Source organism: Heterodontus francisci, chromosome 5 (assembly GCF_036365525.1).
Source record: "Heterodontus francisci isolate sHetFra1 chromosome 5, sHetFra1.hap1, whole genome shotgun sequence".
NCBI classification, from domain to species: Eukaryota; Metazoa; Chordata; class Chondrichthyes; order Heterodontiformes; family Heterodontidae; genus Heterodontus; species Heterodontus francisci.
In genome coordinates this window covers 32,260,858-32,278,482 of record NC_090375.1, presented here as the reverse complement: position 1 = coordinate 32,278,482, position 17,625 = coordinate 32,260,858, and the positions used below count along the sequence as shown (strand labels likewise).

General features: G+C 45.2%; 1 protein-coding gene across 3 annotated transcripts in view; it reads right to left on the bottom strand.

The window, feature by feature from the left end:
- lama1 (laminin, alpha 1) overlaps positions 1 to 17,625 on the bottom strand; it is a 386,693-nt gene that overhangs the window by 41,403 nt on the left and 327,665 nt on the right. For all 3 annotated transcript variants that reach the window (XM_068031281.1, XM_068031282.1, XM_068031283.1), the window contains exons 46-51: positions 15,089 to 15,222; positions 9,316 to 9,472; positions 9,099 to 9,223; positions 3,295 to 3,445; positions 1,439 to 1,583; positions 170 to 311 (exon numbers count right to left, since the gene is read on the bottom strand). In XM_068031281.1, the coding sequence (XP_067887382.1) occupies positions 170 to 311; positions 1,439 to 1,583; positions 3,295 to 3,445; positions 9,099 to 9,223; positions 9,316 to 9,472; positions 15,089 to 15,222 (854 nt within the window). The remainder of the gene's footprint in view (positions 1 to 169; positions 312 to 1,438; positions 1,584 to 3,294; positions 3,446 to 9,098; positions 9,224 to 9,315; positions 9,473 to 15,088; positions 15,223 to 17,625) is intronic.

The following is a 17,625-nucleotide window of genomic DNA, read 5'->3' as shown; positions in this document are numbered from 1 at the left end:
ATGGCGGAGCTGGCTCGAAGGGCCGAATGGCCTACTCCTGCTCCTATTTTCTATGTTTCTATAAAATATACCTTTTAGGACCAAAACTTTTAGAGGCTCTCATCATATTCATTGAGACTGCACCAGCAATGCAGTCTTACAATCTCGGCCTGGTAATACATGAAAGTACCTGTAACTTCTGGAGCGTGGTAGTCCCCCGATGTATATTGGATCTTTGTGCCCACGATTGAGATCAGAAGCAGTTCCTGGTGATTCTCCTTGTTTGGTTTCTCGATCAGTTGAATTAAATGGGTCCATGACAGCCAAAACACCTGTGAGAATTCAATACAGCTGCCTCAGATAAAGGGTTCCTGGTGACATGCTACTGAGCAGCGATGTTCCAGGTTTGTGCCTCTGATCACAGAGTTAGGGGTGCTAACCTTCACTTTCCTGTGCCATGGCAGGAGAAGACAGAAGACAGCCGACCTTTCCTGATCACTGGATAGTGATCGCTGTTGGGAAATGTGACTATCAGGTGTTAGTAGGGCTGGTTTCAGCTATTATAGCCCAAATGGCTGAATACCAGCCAATAATTACCATCTGGGCTTACAACAGGAAGGAAGGTCACTTAGGCAAAGTAATAGCAGGTTGCTGCCATGTGTTGGACAGATCCCATGCTCCCAGCGGGAAGACTCACCCAAAGGGACAGTGAGTCACATTGAAGTCAACAGAGGGTAAAGTTAGGCAGGGTGTAAAATGGGTGAACCCACCCCATCCCATTGAACGGATTAGATTAAAATCAGGGCTCATAGTTGCGATTGTCCCTTTGACCAAGACCAACTCTAGGAGTTGTGAAGCAGTGAATTTACTCTTGGATTGCAAGAAGAGTCAGCATATTCAGGAGAGGAGGGGAGAAGGTGGCGGGGGGTGCGGCGGGTGGGGGGACGAGGGCCAGTGGGGAACAAAAAGAAGATGGCAGTCACTATTAGGAAAGCAGCGACATCATCTTCATATTATGTTTACTAAATATCTATGTTACTCACAAGGTATTTGTTAAGAGAAATAATACTGGCATTTATTTTATCATGTCAAAACATCTCAAAATGTTTTACACAGTATAAATAGTCTTTGGAAGTGCGCTGACTGTTTTAACATGCAAGAAAATGAAGCAGCCATTCTCCATTAGCAACATTTCCCAAACAGCAAAGGGCGAGTTATGTGGTATTGGTTGAGGGAGGAATGTTGGTCAGGAGACTGGGAAAAACTCTGCTCTTCTTTGAGGAGTGCCAAGGATTACTAATGTCGAACTGAAATAACAGAAAAGGCAGATAGGTCAGCTACTCATCTGGAGGACCATTATGGAGCACTCCTCAGGAATATGTATTAGTTTAATCTTTATCAAACCCAATAAAATGAGAAATATGAACTCAAAAATTGATTTGGAAATTAGTTTTCTTACCTAGCTTCCGGTTGCGCTGAAATGCAATTTTAAACCATGTTCCATTGTTGTATCGCTTTTCGGATAAAAGGGTTAGAACTCCAGATCCAAGGTCAAAGGTTACTCGGACTTTTCCATCTGCCAGCTCTACTGCCAAGAAATCTCTCTGATAAAAGATAGAAAGGATTAAGGGTATGGACAAAAGTTTGAATATTTCTCAAACAGCAATGAGATGAGTGATCACTCAATCTGCTTCCACAACGTATAACTCACGTTTTGGATATTGCATTCTGCTATTGTGTCCCATTTTTTCTGCTTTATGGAAGAATCATGAAAGGAAGTAGAACAATTTATCATAAACAAGACCCGATTCTGCTTCCTCATTCCGCTAGAAACAAACATGGCCTGCTTATCAGAAACTGAGTTTCCCCGTCAAACAGCCCGATGCAGGGGTTCAGCTGTAGGGATCAACTGGGAAGTGTTAGCCTTTTGATGTTTCACAGACAGACAAGACTTTCACAGTGTGTGAATGCCTATTAAAGGGAACCTGAACTGGACTGGCCACCCTAGGATAGCATGTTGTTCCAGTTTCCATGATTAAAGTAGAACAGACAGCATTACAGTACTCATGAATTGTTAAGCACATTTCCAGCAAGCAGCCAGTGTCGCACATTTGTAGATGAGAAGCTTTCTCTGTGTTGGAAATGATCTGTTCCATCTCTCTCTGGTACAGTGCACAGCATCCTACAGAGATCCTAAAAAGACAGCAGAGCTTTATCTTGGAGAAGTGACAAGATAGCAATATAGACAAAGGGAAAGAGTTACAGTTGAAAGTTTAGTTTAGAGATACAGCACTGAAACAGGCCCTTCGGCCCACCGCGTTTGTGCCGACCATCAACCACCCATTTATACTAATCCTACACTAATTCCATATTCCTACCACATCCTCACCTGTCCCTATATTTCCCTACCACCTACCTATACTAGGGGCAATTTATAATGGCCAATTTACCTATCAACCTGCAAGACTTTGGCATGTGGGAGGAAACCGGAGCACCCGGAGGAAACCCACGCAGACATAGGGAGAACTTGCAAACTCCACACAGGCAGTACCCAGAATTGAACCCGGGTTGCTGGAGCTGTGAGGCTGCGGTGCTAACCACTGTGCCACTGTGCCGCCCCAAAGGATTGTGAATAAACCTGTCTAGGATTACTGCTAAATTGTAGTCAGAGTACTTTCAGTTTGTACTATAAAAACAAAGTCACCAAGTACAAGCAATAGTCTGAGAAAGATTAATTAATGCACATTCAATATTTCAAAGTTCATAGTTTACAACGGAAGTAAAATAATTTTTCAACTATGATTGAGACTTACAAATACAACAGCAACCTATATTTACATAGCGCCTTTAATGCAATAAAATGTCCCAAGGTGCTTCATAGGAGCATTATGATACAAAATATGACAGTGAGCCACGTAAGGAGATATTAGATCAGATGACCAAAGAGATTTAAGGAGCCTCTTAAAAGAAGAAAGCAAGGTAGAGAGGTAGAGAGGTTTAGGGAGGGAATTCCAGACCTTAGGGCCCAGGCAACTGAAGGCACAGCCACCAATGGTGGAGAAATTAAAACAGGGGTTGCTCAAGAGGCCAGAATTAGAGGAGTGCAGATATCTTGGAGGGTTGTAGGGCTGGAGGAGATTACAGAGATAGGGAGGGGCGAGGCCATGGAGGGATTTGAAAACAAGGATGCGAATTTTAAAATCAAGATGCTGCTTGACCGGGAGTCAATGTAGGTCAGCAAACACAGGGGTGACAGGTAAACGGCAAATACAGAGAGAACTAATGACACAGCAGTCTGCACTGCATGATACTTACGGTGCCATTCGAAGCAAGGTACAGCAGCAGGCCATTCGGTGAGAAGGTGCTGAAGTGCATCACTAATTGGGTTGCTGTGGAGCGTAGTGTCTTCTCAACGGCTGAATAGCCGCTACCATCAAAGTGGAAGGCAATGTCTTCATTCTGTGATCTGCAGTATATGTATAATGTTTATTTTCAATTGATTCTTTCCAACCAAGGTACCTCATAGTTTGACATCTTCACATACAGGAGAAATTCTAGGGGCTGAATTTTACCTTGGGCGGTTGGGAATTTGCCACTGACGTGAAAGTCGGTGGTGAACCTGCTTCCGCCTAGCCTGGAGATCCGTCCCGTATTTTACGGGTCCCCGGGCTTTAATTGTCCTGAGGCGGGACTTCCACCCGCTTGAGCAAGGAGGTCCCGCCTCAGTGAGCTGCCGGCCAATCAGCAGGCTGGCAGCTCTTAATCCCAGCAGCGCCACCGGGAGCGGCGGTGACCCTCAATCGGGCACCCTGTGCTTGACTACCATGCCCCCACCCCCACCCCCGGAGTGCGGAAAGGCCAGCATCTATCGATGAGCAGCCCTTTCACGTCCCCAGCACGCCCGCTTGCCATGGGTAAAATACCCATGGAGGCGGGCGAGGGCCCTTAAGTGGCCGTTAATTTAATTGTTGGGCCAAGGATGGATAATTTGCAATGGGGTATGTGGGTAGCAGGGATCAAGCACAGACAATGTGACACCAATTAATAAATCCTTCCCTCTATAGGAGGACTGAGTGTGGGGCCCTGTTAGACATGGGTGGGGGAGGGGGCAGGCTGCTAATGTCATTCCAGTGCAGTAACTTTTGACATTTTGGGTGGAATTTCATGCTCTCCCCCACAGCGGAATTGGAGGCGGAGAGAGTAGAAAATCAGGTGGGATGGTGGCGAGAGGAGAACCAGCAGAATCACAACATATTCCATCTCTCAGATTCGTACAAAAATGTCATTATAGTGTCAAGCTCACTCAGAAAGTGGAAAGTGAAAAATGCCACAATGATGCTGCAAAGGAGTGCACTTTTAAAGCTGGGGTTAAATCAAACATTGCTGGGCACAACACGGTGAATTTCATTCTGCTGCTGGTTGTGTTATACCTTACCTCTGAGTGCTTGGTGTCAACATGAATCAACCTTGAAACAAGAACATAAGAAATAAGAGCAGGAGTCGGCCATTCAACCCCTTGAGCCTGCTCCACCATTCAATAAGATCATGGCTGATCTGATTGTAGCCTTAATTCCACTTTCCTGCCAGGCCCCCATAACCCTTTACTCCCATGTAGATCAAAAATTTGTCTAACTCAGCCTTGAATATATTCAATGACCCAGCCTTCACCACTTGCTGGGGAAGAGAACTCCAAAGACGAACGACCCTCTGAGAGAAGAAATTCCTCCTCATATCTGCTTTACTTGGGAGACCCCTTAATTTGAAACTGTGCCCCCTAGTTCTAGATTCCCCCACAAAGGGAAACATCCTCAGCTTCTACCCTGTCAGGTGCCCTCAGAATCTTATACATTTCAATAAGATCACCTCTCAATCTTCTAAACTCCAATGAGTACAGGCCTAACCTACTCAACCTTTCTTCATAAGACTAACCCTTCATCCCATGAATCAGCCTAGTCAACCTTCTCTGAACTGCTTCCAATGCAAGTATGTCCCTCAAAGAACAAAGAACAAAGAAAATTACAGCACAGGAACAGGCTCTTCGGCCCTCCAAGCCTGCGCCGATCCAGATCCTCTATCTAAACATGACGCCTATTTTCTATCCCTCCTTAAATAAGGTGACCAAAACTGTACATAGTCCGCTAGGTGGAGTCTCATCCATGTCCTATACAATTGTAGGAAGACTTCCCTACTTTTATACTCCCTCCCCCCTTGCAATAAATGCCAACATTCTATTTGCTTTCCTAATTACTTGTTGTACCTGCATGTTGACTTTTTATGATTCATGTACAAGGACACCTAGGTCCCTCTGTACTGTAGCATTCTGCAGTCTCTCTTCATTCAAATAATATTCTGCTTTTCTATCCTTCCTGCCAAGGTTTTCCCACATTATACTCAATGTGCCAACTTTTTGCTTACTCACGTAACCTACCTATATCCCTTTTCAGACAATTTGTATCCTCCTCACAACTTGCTTTCCTACCTATCTTTGTATTGTCAGCATATTTGGCTACAATACACTCAGTCCCTTCATCCAAGTCATTCATATAGATCATAAATAATTGAGGCCCCAGCACTGATCCCTGTGACACTCCACTAGTTACAGTTTGTCAACCTGAAAATGACCCATTTATCCCGACTCTCTGTTTCCTGTTAGTTAGCCAACCCTCTATCCATGCTAATATATCACCCCCCAACACCATGAGCTCTTAGCTTGTGTAGTAACCTTTTATGTGGCACCTTATCGAATGCATTTTCGAAATCCAAATACACTACATCTATTGGTTCCCCTTTTTGTGTTTTCTACTGTGAGGATGGATACAAAATACATGTTCAAAGCCTCTGCCATTTCCTCATTTCCCATTATTAATTCCCCAGTCTCACTCTCTAAAGGACCAATGCTCACTTTAGCTACTCTTTTCCTTTTTATATATTTGTGGAAGCTTTTACAGTCTGTTTTTATATTTCTTGCTAGTTTTCTCTCATACTCCAATTTCTCCCTCTTTATTTTTTTAGTCATCCTTTGCTGGTTTCTACAAGTTTTCCAACCTTCTGGCCTACCACGAATCTTCACAGCATTTCTTTCTTTTTGATATCACCCATAACTTCCTTAGTTAGCCATGGATGGTGCATCCTTCTGGTAGTCTTTCTTCCTCAATGGATTATATCTTTGTTGAGAGTTAGGAAATATCTCCTTAAATGTCCGCAACTGCTTCTCTATCATCTTACCTTTTAACTTATTTTCCCAGTCCACTTTAGCCAACTCTGTCATCAAACCCTTGTAACTGCCTTTATTTAGATTTAAGACACCAGTTATGGACCCACATTTCTCACCCACAAACTGAATGTGAATGTTATGATCACTCTTGCCCAGAGGATCCATTACTATGGGGTCTTTAATTAATCCTGTCTCATTAAACATTACCAGGCCCAAAGTAGCCTAGTCCCTGGTAGGATCTAGAACGTATTGTTCTAATAAAACTATCCCAAATACAGTCTATGAATTCATCCTCCAAGCTACCGTTATCAATTTGATTTGTCCAATCGATGTTTCTTGATATATACTCTGTCCTACTTTGTAGCTACTGTTAGGGACCCTATAAACTAGTCCCACTAGTGACTTCTTTCCTTTGCTGTTTCTTACCTCCATCCAAATGGATCCTGCATCTTGATCTTCTGAACCAAGATCATTTCTCACTATTGTACTGACATCCTTTATTAACAGAGCTACAGCACCTCCTTTTCCTTTCCTTCTGAAATGTCAAATACCCTTGAATATTCAGTTTCCAGCCTTGGTCACCTTGCAACCATGGGGGGAATTTTATGCCCTCTCCTGCAACGGGTTTGGAAGTGGGGAGAACATAAAATTGGGTGGGATGGTGGCAGGGGTGGGGGTCCCTGCCACCATAACGCCTCCACCAAAACTTAGTCTAGGGCTGTGAACAGCCTTCCTGCCCTATCATCAATTGAGGCCCTCAACTGGGCAGCTAAACCCCAATTAAGAGCATCTTCTCGTCACAACCACAATTAGCCATGCAGCTGACATCCCTGTCACCACATGGGAAACACAGCACGAGAAACCATGCAGGCTGCTTCACGGCTCTGGGAATGGTGGGGGTGTGGGGGGAGGGGTGCCTGCTGAGACCCATCCCCCGCCCTTGCTGCTGACCTCCCTCTCCCCCATCCCCCATGACCCCCACCCCGCGAGACCCCTCCTGCCCTGACCTACCTGAGGTTGGCTCCAGCAACACTCCTCAGTCTCCAGGACGGTCACCTCCAGCAGCACAGAGGTGGTGGCACTGCAGCTGCCAGCCTCTGATAGGCCAGCAGCTCTTCAAGGGCGGGACTTTTGGCAAGGGGGTCCTAGATCCTATGGAAGGCCCACCACTGTCCACTTAAGTGCCTGATTGGCACTAAATTCGGCGGGCCTTCCAGAAAAGAGGCAATGCAGGGATCTTGGCGTCGGTTTCTCCAGACATCGAGACCCCTGCCGCCAGGATAAAATTCCCCCCATGTCTCTGTAAAGGTTATCATATCATACTCATTTATTTCTAATTGTGCTATCAATTCACCTATCTTGTTCTGAATGCTGTGTGCATTCAGGTAAAGTGCCTTTAATTCTGTCTTTTTACCATTTTCCCCCACTCTGACCTTATTTGCTGGTGCACTGTTATGTTTGTGTGCTCTGTCCCTTCCTGTCACACTCTGGTTCTCATTATCTGTATCATTACCCTGCACTACTTCCTTGCCCTTTCTCTTTAACTTTCCAAATCTCCCCTCACGTGATCCTTTCCCCCTCACTATTTAGTTTAAAGCCCTCTACAGCCCGAGTTATATGATTCGTCAGAATACAGGTGCCAGCGCAGTTTAGGTGAAGGCCATCCCAATGGTACAGCTCCCTCTTTCCCCAGTGCTGGTGCTCCATGAATCAAAACCCATACCTCCCACACCAATCTTGAGCCACACATTCAACTCTTTAATCTTACTTGCCCTATGCCAATTTGCTTGCAGCTCAGGTAATATTCCAGAGATGTTCCAGCTTTGTGGTTTGCTTTTTAATTTAGCCTCAGGTGTTCATAATCCCTTAGCTGAACCTCTTTCTTAGTCTTACCTATGCCATTGATACCCACTGCAAGTTCCTCTCCACCCCTGAGGAGATGTCCTTAACCTTGGCACTGGACAGGCAACATAGCAGAGAACAGTATCTATCCCCCTAACTATTCTGTCCCCTAATGCAACTACATTCCTTTTTACTTCCCCCATTTGAATGGCCCCCTGTACCATGGTGCCATGGTCAGTTTGCTCATCCTCCCTGCAGTCCCTGCTCTCTTCCACACAGGCTGCAAGAACCTCGAACCTGTTGGACAAGTGCAAGGGCTGAGGCTCCTCCAGTGCTACCTTCTGGATCCCCATACCTGCCTCACTTGTAGTCACACCCTCTTGTTCGTGACTATGGCCCAGATCTGAAGTACCTAACCCAAGGGGTGTGACTGTCTCCTGGAACAAACTGTCCAGTTAGCTTTCTCCCTCCCTGATGCATTGCAGTGTCCGAATCTCAGACTCCAGCTCATCAACTCTGAGCCAAAGTTCCTTGAGCTGCAGACACTTACTGCAGATGTGGTTGCTGTGGATCATACTGGTGTCCACCAGCTCCCACATGCTACAGCTGCAACACATCACCTGCCCTGCCATTTTTACTTTGTTTTATTTAATAAATTAGGTTTAGAAATATTACTCAACAATTATTTGTAGTTACATTAATTGGTTTAACTAGTTAAGCTATAAATGCATTGGAATACCAGTACCAGTTTAAGCTATTGCCCCTGTTCAGAGACAAAAAAAATGTAAAACTCACCAACCACTCACCTGCCTGTGGGCTTCAGCTCTCAGGTCTCGCCGCTGGTATCTGGCTCCCTTTCTCAGAACACTCCTTTTTTGTAAAAGGTCAGAACAACACCCCCTCCCTCACTGCACCAAATTCCCTCACTTACCTAATTCCCAAGCTGACATTCGAGCTGCACTCAGTCACAAGCTGCTACCTTCGTGCCTGCTTGACGGGCACAAAATTCATTGAAAAGAAAATTATTTAAGAAAACACCAAAAAAAATAAGGATCAGTTTTACCTTGCAAAACACCCACTGCAACTCCCTTCTCGTTCTCGATAGTTCCACAAGCCAATGGATTTTCCATCTAGGAATGCTTCCCCCATGCAGCCTTTGAAGTGGGCAACCTTCACAGCTGGTACTTTCTGTGCACAAGTGAATGGCGTTATTGCAAGGAATTAATACACAGATGTAGATGCAAGAGAAGGCTATACAAATCGGAAAAGATCTAACTGACCTTCACTTGCCTCGAGAGACCTCCAACAAAGACCAGGGTAGAATTATTCACATCCAGTACAGTAGAGATTCCAGGAGATGTGGCTGTCTTTACTGCTGGTTTCTCTAAACTAGAAGATCCAATTTCTTGAACAGATAAAGTACCCATACGTCCAAACCTACCAAACAAGACAAATACTATATTTGTTGAGCCAACGAGATAAAGGATCTTACAGCTCACCACAGCCAACAGCACTAAATGTTTAATTTTGAAAGGCAGAAAAATGCATTTGCTGACCCTTTCCTTCCACTAGCATTTACATTAGGAATACATTTACCACCCAAACAGATCATAAACATTTAACTAACTCCATTTTATCCTTCACCTCAGAGCTTAGATTCTTGTTGCATGTGCAATCTACCTCGTGAAAACTTCCACCTTCAGACTTTTAATATCATGCATGTAGTTAGCAGCATCTTGTCCATTTTTTGGCATCAAATTATACCACAATATACATTAGAAGATATTAATTACATATATTGTTATGTTCATTCATTCATGGGATCTGGGCGTCGCGGGCTAGGCCAGCATTTATTGCCCATCGCTAATTGCCCTTAAGAAGGTAGTGGTGAGTAACTCACCTCCTGACTCCCCAAAGCCTGTCCACCAACTGCAAGGCACAAGTCAGGAGTGTGATGGAATACTCTGCACTTGCCTGGATGGGTGCAGCTCCAACAACACTCAAGAAGCTCGACACCATCCAAGACAAAGCAGCCCGCTTGATTGGCACCCCATCTACAAACATTCACTTCCCCCACCACTGATGCACAGTTTCAGCAGTGTGGACCATCTACAAGATGCACTGCAGCAACGCACCAAGGCTCCATAGACAGCACCTTCCAAACCTGCGACTTCCACCACCTAGAAGGACAAGGGCAGCAGATGCATGGGAACACCACCACCTGCAAGATTCCCTCCAAGCCACACACCATATTGACTTGGAACTATATAGCCGTTCCTTCACTGTCGCTGCGTCAAAATCCTGGAACTCCACTACCTCTTTGCAGCAGTCCTGGGGCAAGATAGGGAAATTAGCTTGCTTCCTTGGCCCTTCCCCATGCAATCATTTAAGTTTGGCAAGTCTTTACTAGGGACAGGTGTGGAGAAAGACTCCTGTCAGCACTGGCAGGGGTGGGGATCTGGTGGCAGGCCTCCTCACCCCATTTCCCACCCTCCCAATTTTGAGTAGTGTCATGAAGGAAAATCAAACTTGCAGGAGGGCTAGGCTCACTATATTAATCTTGCAGTAAAAGATACAGCTGATGGCATGATCTCGATGGGCTGAATGGCCTCCTTCTGTGCCATTATGACTTTATGAACCTATGATGTGCAGTAAAACAACGTAATGAAGTATTTAAATGTACAGTCAATTACAATTTTAATTACAATGAAAAACAGAATTAACATCACCCTTAGTCACCAAGTTTGCTCAATTGGTAACGTTAATAGGTTGCAGAGAATAGAAGCTTCCAGTTTCCATTCTTGGACTCTGCTGAGTAAAGGCCTGCTCAGTCTGCAAATGAGACCCGACTCAAGCCCGACAGAACTCCATTCGGGCCCGAGCCCGACCAGGCCCAAGTCCTTCCGTTTTTTCCTGCACCCGACCCGACCCGACCCAACCATCAGTTAACTTACCTTCCATTTTTCACTTTGTTCCTTACCTGCATAAGCTTAAAATAACTGTAACAAAATCACCTTTACAGTCCAAAAAGTAAATTAACATTAGAGTCAATTACTTGAGGTGGTGATAGAGCGAGTCCGACCCGACCCGACCCGAGCCCGAATGCCAGACCCAGAAGTGCAACCCGACCTGACCCAGACCCGACACAGGTTGTCGATCCCGTCGGGTTCGGGTCGGGTAGCAGGCCTTTACTGCTGGCTACATTGATGGCAGCTCAGGCAGTCTAGATTTTACTGGCTAGTCACACATTAAGTTATGGGGCTGGATTTTACCAGCCCACCGACGTCAGGGGTCATGAAGGGGGGCCCAGAAAATACTGCCAGGAGAGGCCCGCCACAGGCCTCGATGCCAGGAGGGGCCTTCTGTGACAGAAACTTAATTTAAATATTTAAATAACTGTTAATGAAAGCATAATTACTTACCTCGTCGCGATGGCCACCCCACTCAGATATTCTGGCCGATTGCCAGAAGTCCCGGGCCTTCGGAACTCCGAAGGAGCCGGAGTATGATCGTATTGAATGGTGGAGCAGGCCCGAGGGGCTGAATGGCCTACTCCTGTTCCTTTCTTCCTATGTTCCTATGAATAGGCCATTCAGCCCATTGAACCTGCTCCGCCATTCAATACGATCATGGCTGATTATCCACTTCAATGCCTTTTTCCCACATTATCCTCATATCCCCTTATGTCATTGGTATTTGGAAATCTGTCAATCTCTGCTTTAAACATACTCAATGACTGAACTTCCACAGCTCTCAGGTAGAGAATTCCAAAAATTCACAACCCTCTGAATAAAGAAATTTCTCCTCATCTCTGTCCGAAGTGGCTTCTCCCTTATTTTGAAATTGTGTCCCCTGGTTCTAGACTCCCCAACCTGGGGAAACATCTTAGCTGCATCTATCCTGTCTATCCCTTTAAGTATCTTGTAGGTTTCAATGAGATCAAGTCATTCTTCAAAACTCTATAGAGAATACAGGCCTAGTTTCCCCAATCTCTCTTCATAGGACAGTCCCGCCATCCCGGGAACAAGTCTGTGAACCTTCGTTGCACTCCCTCTATGGCAATAATATCCTTCCTAAGGTAAGGGGACCAAAACTGCACAGAGTACTTCAGGTGCGGTATAACCAAGGTTCTATACAATTGAAGCAAGAGTTCACTACTCCTGTAGTCAAATCCTCTTGCGATAAAGGCCAACATACCATTAGCCTTCTTAATTGCTTGCTGCACCTACTTGTTAGCTTTCAGTGACTTATTGACGAGGATGCCCAGGTCTCTTTGTACATCGACATTTTATAATCTCTTGCCATTTAAGAAATACTCTGCATATCTGTTCCTCCTACCAAAATGGATAACTTCACATTTTTCCACTTAATATTCCATCTGCCCACTCACTAAGTCTGTCCAAATCCCCACAACACACATTCCCACCTAGTTTTGTGTCATCTGCAAATTTGGAAATATTAGATTTGATCCCTACATCCAAATCATTGATATTTATTGTGAACAGCTGGGGCCCAAGCACTGATCCTTGCGGTACCCCACGAATCACAGCCTGCCAACGTAAGAATAACCTGTTTATTCCTACTCTCTGTTTTCTGCCTGTAACCAATTCTTAATCCATGCCAGTATATTACCTCCTATCTCATGTGCTTTAATTTTGCTAACCAATCTCCTGTGGGGGACGTTATCAAAAGCCTTCTGAAAATCCAAGTATACTACGTCCACCGTCTCCCCTTTATCGATTCTGTTAGTAATATCCTCAAAAAACTCTAACAAGTTCGTCAAACATGATTTACCATTCATAAATCCATGTTGACTATGCCCAATCAGATCATTATTATCCAAGTGTCCATTTATCATATCCTTTTGAATAGATTCTAACAATTTTCCTACAGGTCTGCAGTTCCCCATTTTCTCTCTCCCTCCCTTCTTAAATAGTGGGGTGATATTTGCTACCTTCCAATCTGCAGGAACTGTTCAGAATCTATAGAATTTTGGAAGATGATCATGAATGCATCCACTAGCTCCATAACTACCTCTTTCAACACTCTGGGATGTAGATTATCAGGTCCTGGGGACTTATCAACCTTCAGCCCCATTAATTTCTCCAATACAACCTTCTTACTAATACTAATTTCCTTCAATTCCTCATTCTCCCTTGTCCCTTGGATCTCTAATTCTGGGAGATTTCTTGTATCTTCCTCAGTGAAGACAGACACAAAGTAATCATTTGGCTTCTCTGCCACTTCTCTATTCCCCATTATAAATTCTCCTTACTCTGTCTGTAATGGACCCACATTTGTCTTAGCCAAACGTTTCCTTTTCATGTACCTATAGAGGCTTTTACAGTCCATTTTTATGACTTTTGCTAATTTACATTCATATTCTTTTCTCCCTTTCTTTATTGGTTTCTTGGTCCTCCTTTGCTGTATTCTAAAATCCTCCCAATCCTCAGGTTTACTACTATTTCATGGGGGGAGGAAGGGCTGGGGGGGAGGGGAAACGGCAAAAACCTACGCGATTGCTGGAGGGGATGGTGGAAAGGGGTTGAAGGGTAAAGTGGAGAAAGTTGGGTGGGGGGGAAGGTCGGAATCGAAATTTTTATTTTTTTGGCCAGAAAGGGCTATTTAGATATTGATTACTCATCGGGAGGGGGTGGTGGGAGAGAGGATTTAAACTGATAATAAAATTTTAATTTGAATTTTTTCCCATCTGTACCTTTAAAAATTGAAATGATTCTGAAGGTCCTGAAGTCCTTTAAAAATGGCACCAGCGCCTGCGCGGTGGCGCCGGACGCCGTTGTTGGGGATAGAGTGCCCGCTCCCTCTACGTCATCGGGGGCGGGCGGACCAACCCTTCCATGTAAAAGAGCCGCCGCGTGAAGTACATGGCGGCTCCGTGGCTCACATCTTGCGTGTGCGCCGCTCCTTTTTTGAAGCTCGCCGCCGAGAACAGAAAAATTCAGCTCATGGTGACACTCTTTTAGCACCATGCACTCATTTTAGTGGAGAATGCCTTACTTAAAATACCAGTAAATGTACTTCATGTCTATGTTTACTTAACAAATATCTATTACTATTCAGTCTGAAACTTTGCAGCTTGAAATTCAGTCATGAATTTATCAGACACAGCAGTTTTGGTCCAGCAGTTGTGAGCAGTACGTTGACTTATCAGAGTGATTGCTGAGAATGCTGACTCGCACAATGAGGTAATCCAGGTCCACCCTCACTCTGCATCTAGAACTCGATTGGACGCTGCACGTCCGTTGCCAGGACGTGCCCTGTTTGGGTGCTCATTATTGGTTGGTTTCTCCTGCTCGCCTGGAGTAGTTATTTGATTGGTCGAGCTAATTCTAAGTGTTTTCATAAGTGTTACACAGCATTTTAGCAGATAACCAACAAGCAGTAACCAAGAAAGTAAAGCATGCATAACTATCAATAACATTCGCACAGAGAGATTAACGTACACTTGCCATTCGAATGCGACACTTGAGATCACTTAATAACAGTGTCTGGTTCCCATTTTGTATTTATTAATTAATTAGCCACATCTAGATTCACACAATCACATGTGACTACTGGCTAATGTACTGAACCGCTCTGGAATGGGTGGCATTGGAAGTGTTACAATTATCCTGAACTAGCTGGGGGAAAATCAGCAACCCAGTTCCTCCTATTGGGAAATGTGGGACATTGAGCAAGAACAGATCTCCCTCTTTTGCTCAAAAGCCACACACAAAGCGAGCCACTTGGATGAGGCAGCAGACTTAGAAAATGAAGAGTTTACTGAATGCAAAAAGGTTACTAAAGCGTCACAATACAAGAAGTGATCCAGTCAGTTTTCCACCCAAACTACAGCTGCCGATGCCATAAGTACAGAGAACTGAAATAGAATAATGAGTATTTGCTTCCTGTGAAGCTATGTTAACTAAATTTACTCCATAACTTAATACTTACATCACAACTGAACACATCAATTTCAAACAACATCAGGGAATCAAAAGGCGATTGATACCTAGTATCAGAAATATGCACAGTGAGGGAATGTTAACTTGCCTGGCAGCGTGAATCCTGTACCACTTGTTATTGTTAATTTGAAGATCAGGGTATTCTAATCTTGTTGTGCCAGAGCCCACGTCCCATAAGAAGGCAACTCTGCCACGTCGCATCTCCAGAGCCAAGAATTCTGTCTGTGGAACGAGGAATAGGCAGAGATTTAACTCAAGTCTTCTTTTTTAAAAATGATCAAAGCAGTCCTCATACCACTTTTTCCATGCGGTAACATTAAAGGGATGTTCAAGCATAATGAGAAAAATTACTTGATATTTTGTGGCCAGAAACTAATTTTAAGAACCTGAAGAAATTTCCCAGATTACCAGACCTTAAAATGATCAAATTATGAACTACAAGGTATAATAAAAAATCTTTCATTAAATGTTTGTATTTAGAATGTAAGGAATGCTAGCACTGAGGAATGGAACACATTTCCACTTCTGACATGAAGTGACAACATCAAACACTACCACATTAAGAATAGCAAGGGTAAGCTGCACAGTAAAACTCCCCCTTCATTATCCCAGCAATTCCCAGACTCAGAACAGCACTTCTTATTCCAAAAATATATTTGCAGTTCCCACACTGAGGGTGGTATTTTATGCAGGTGATGGCTGTCTCAGTCACCAGCTCTAGAACCAGCGATAGCCCTGCATCGCCTCTTTTCAGGAAGGCCTGCCACATCACACGCCAATCAGACACTTAACTGGGCAGCAGTGGACCTTCCCCGGGATTAAGGACCCCAGGGATAAAAATCCCACCCACTGAGAGCTGCTGGCCAATCAGAGGCAGTCAGCTCTTTTACTGATTAGCGCCATCATGGAGCCGGCGGCTGCTGCCGGTAATGGATGCAGCTGAGGCCTAGGATGGCCGAGGGACCCAGGCCACAGGTCAATTATGGTGGGAGGGGTTTCATGGGGTGGGGGTCAGTGGGGGGAGGGGGTGCTGTAGGAGGTTTAGTAGGAAGAGCAGGGTTGTGGCTCTTTGCATGGCCTCCCCCTCTTCCTGATGCCGGGTCCCTCGATCAGGCCTTTGAACGAGGGACCCTCCCCAAGAGCCAGCAAGCAACCTGCGCAGGGTTGCTTGTCACGCTCCGCATGTGGCGAAAGGCCCGCCCACCGCTGGACTAAAACCAGAGGTGGCGAGGTGAGGGCCATAATTGGGCAGTAATTGCCCACTTTGGGGCCTCAATTGGCAGCGTGGTAAGAAAGCCATCCACCACAGACTTAATTGGGGTGGAGGCGGGAAGGTGATGGGATCCCCACCCACCACCATCCCAGCTGATCAAATGCCTTTCCCGCCTTCAAACCTGCTGCAAGGAGGTCATAAAACTCAGCCCCCAGCAATTGTTGTAACCTGTTTGTTAGAGATTTCCAATGAGTGCTGAATTTGGACAATGTTAGTCTGAGTTGAGATTGTTCAAACTGTCACAGCTGGCAGAGTAGAATTACTTCTTCAGAAAGCACTGCATTGAAATCCAAGTCCAGAACTCAATAGGCACTGTGCTGAGATATTGTACCCAAGGCTGATATTTTAGAATGCATGAATGTTGATTTGTAATTTCAACTTTTCCAGTTAAGGGACTTCTTTCTTTGGCCTCCTTATCTCGAAAGACAATGGGTAAGCGCCTGGAGGTGGTCAGTGGTTTGTGCAGCAGCGCATGGCTATAAAGGCCAATTCTAGAGTGACAGGCTCTTCCACAGGTGCTGCAAAAAAATTTGTTTGTCGGGGCTGTTACACAGTTGGCTCTCCCCTTGCGCTTCTGTCTTTTTTCCTGCCAACTGCTAAGTCTCTTCGACTCGCCACACTTTAGCCCCGCCTTTATGGCTGCCTGCCAGCTCTGGCGAACGCTGGCAACTGACTCCCACGACTTGTGATCAATGTCACAGGACTTCATGTCGCATTTGCAGACGTCTTTAAAGCGGAGACAAGGACGGCCGGTGGGTCTGATACCAGCTCGCTGTACAATGTGTCTTTGAGGATCCTGCCATCTTCCATGCGGCTCACATGGCCAAGCCATCTCAAGCGCTGCTGACTCAGTAGGGTGTATAAGCTGGGGATGTTGGCCACCTCAAGGACTTCTGTGTTGGAGATACGGTCCTCCCACCTGATGCCAAGTATTCTCCGGAGGCAGCGAAGATGGAATGAATTAAGACGTCGCTCTTGGCTGACATACGTTGTCCAGGCCTCGCTGCCATAGAGCAAGGTACTGAGGACACAGGCTTGATACACGCGGACTTTTGTGTTCCATGTCAGTGCGCCATTTTCCCACACTCTCTTGGCCAGTCTGGACATAGCAGTGGAAGCCTTTCCCATGCGCTTGTTGATTTCTGCATCGAGAGACAGGTTGCTGGTGATAGTTGAGCCTAGGTAGGTGAACTCTTGAACCACTTCCAGAGCGTGGTCGCCAATATTGATGGATGGAGCATTTCTGACGTCCTGCCCCATGATGTTCGTTTTCTTGAGGCTGATGGTTAGGCCAAATTCATTGCAGGCAGCCGCAAACCTGTCGATGAGACTCTGCAGACACTCTTCAGTGT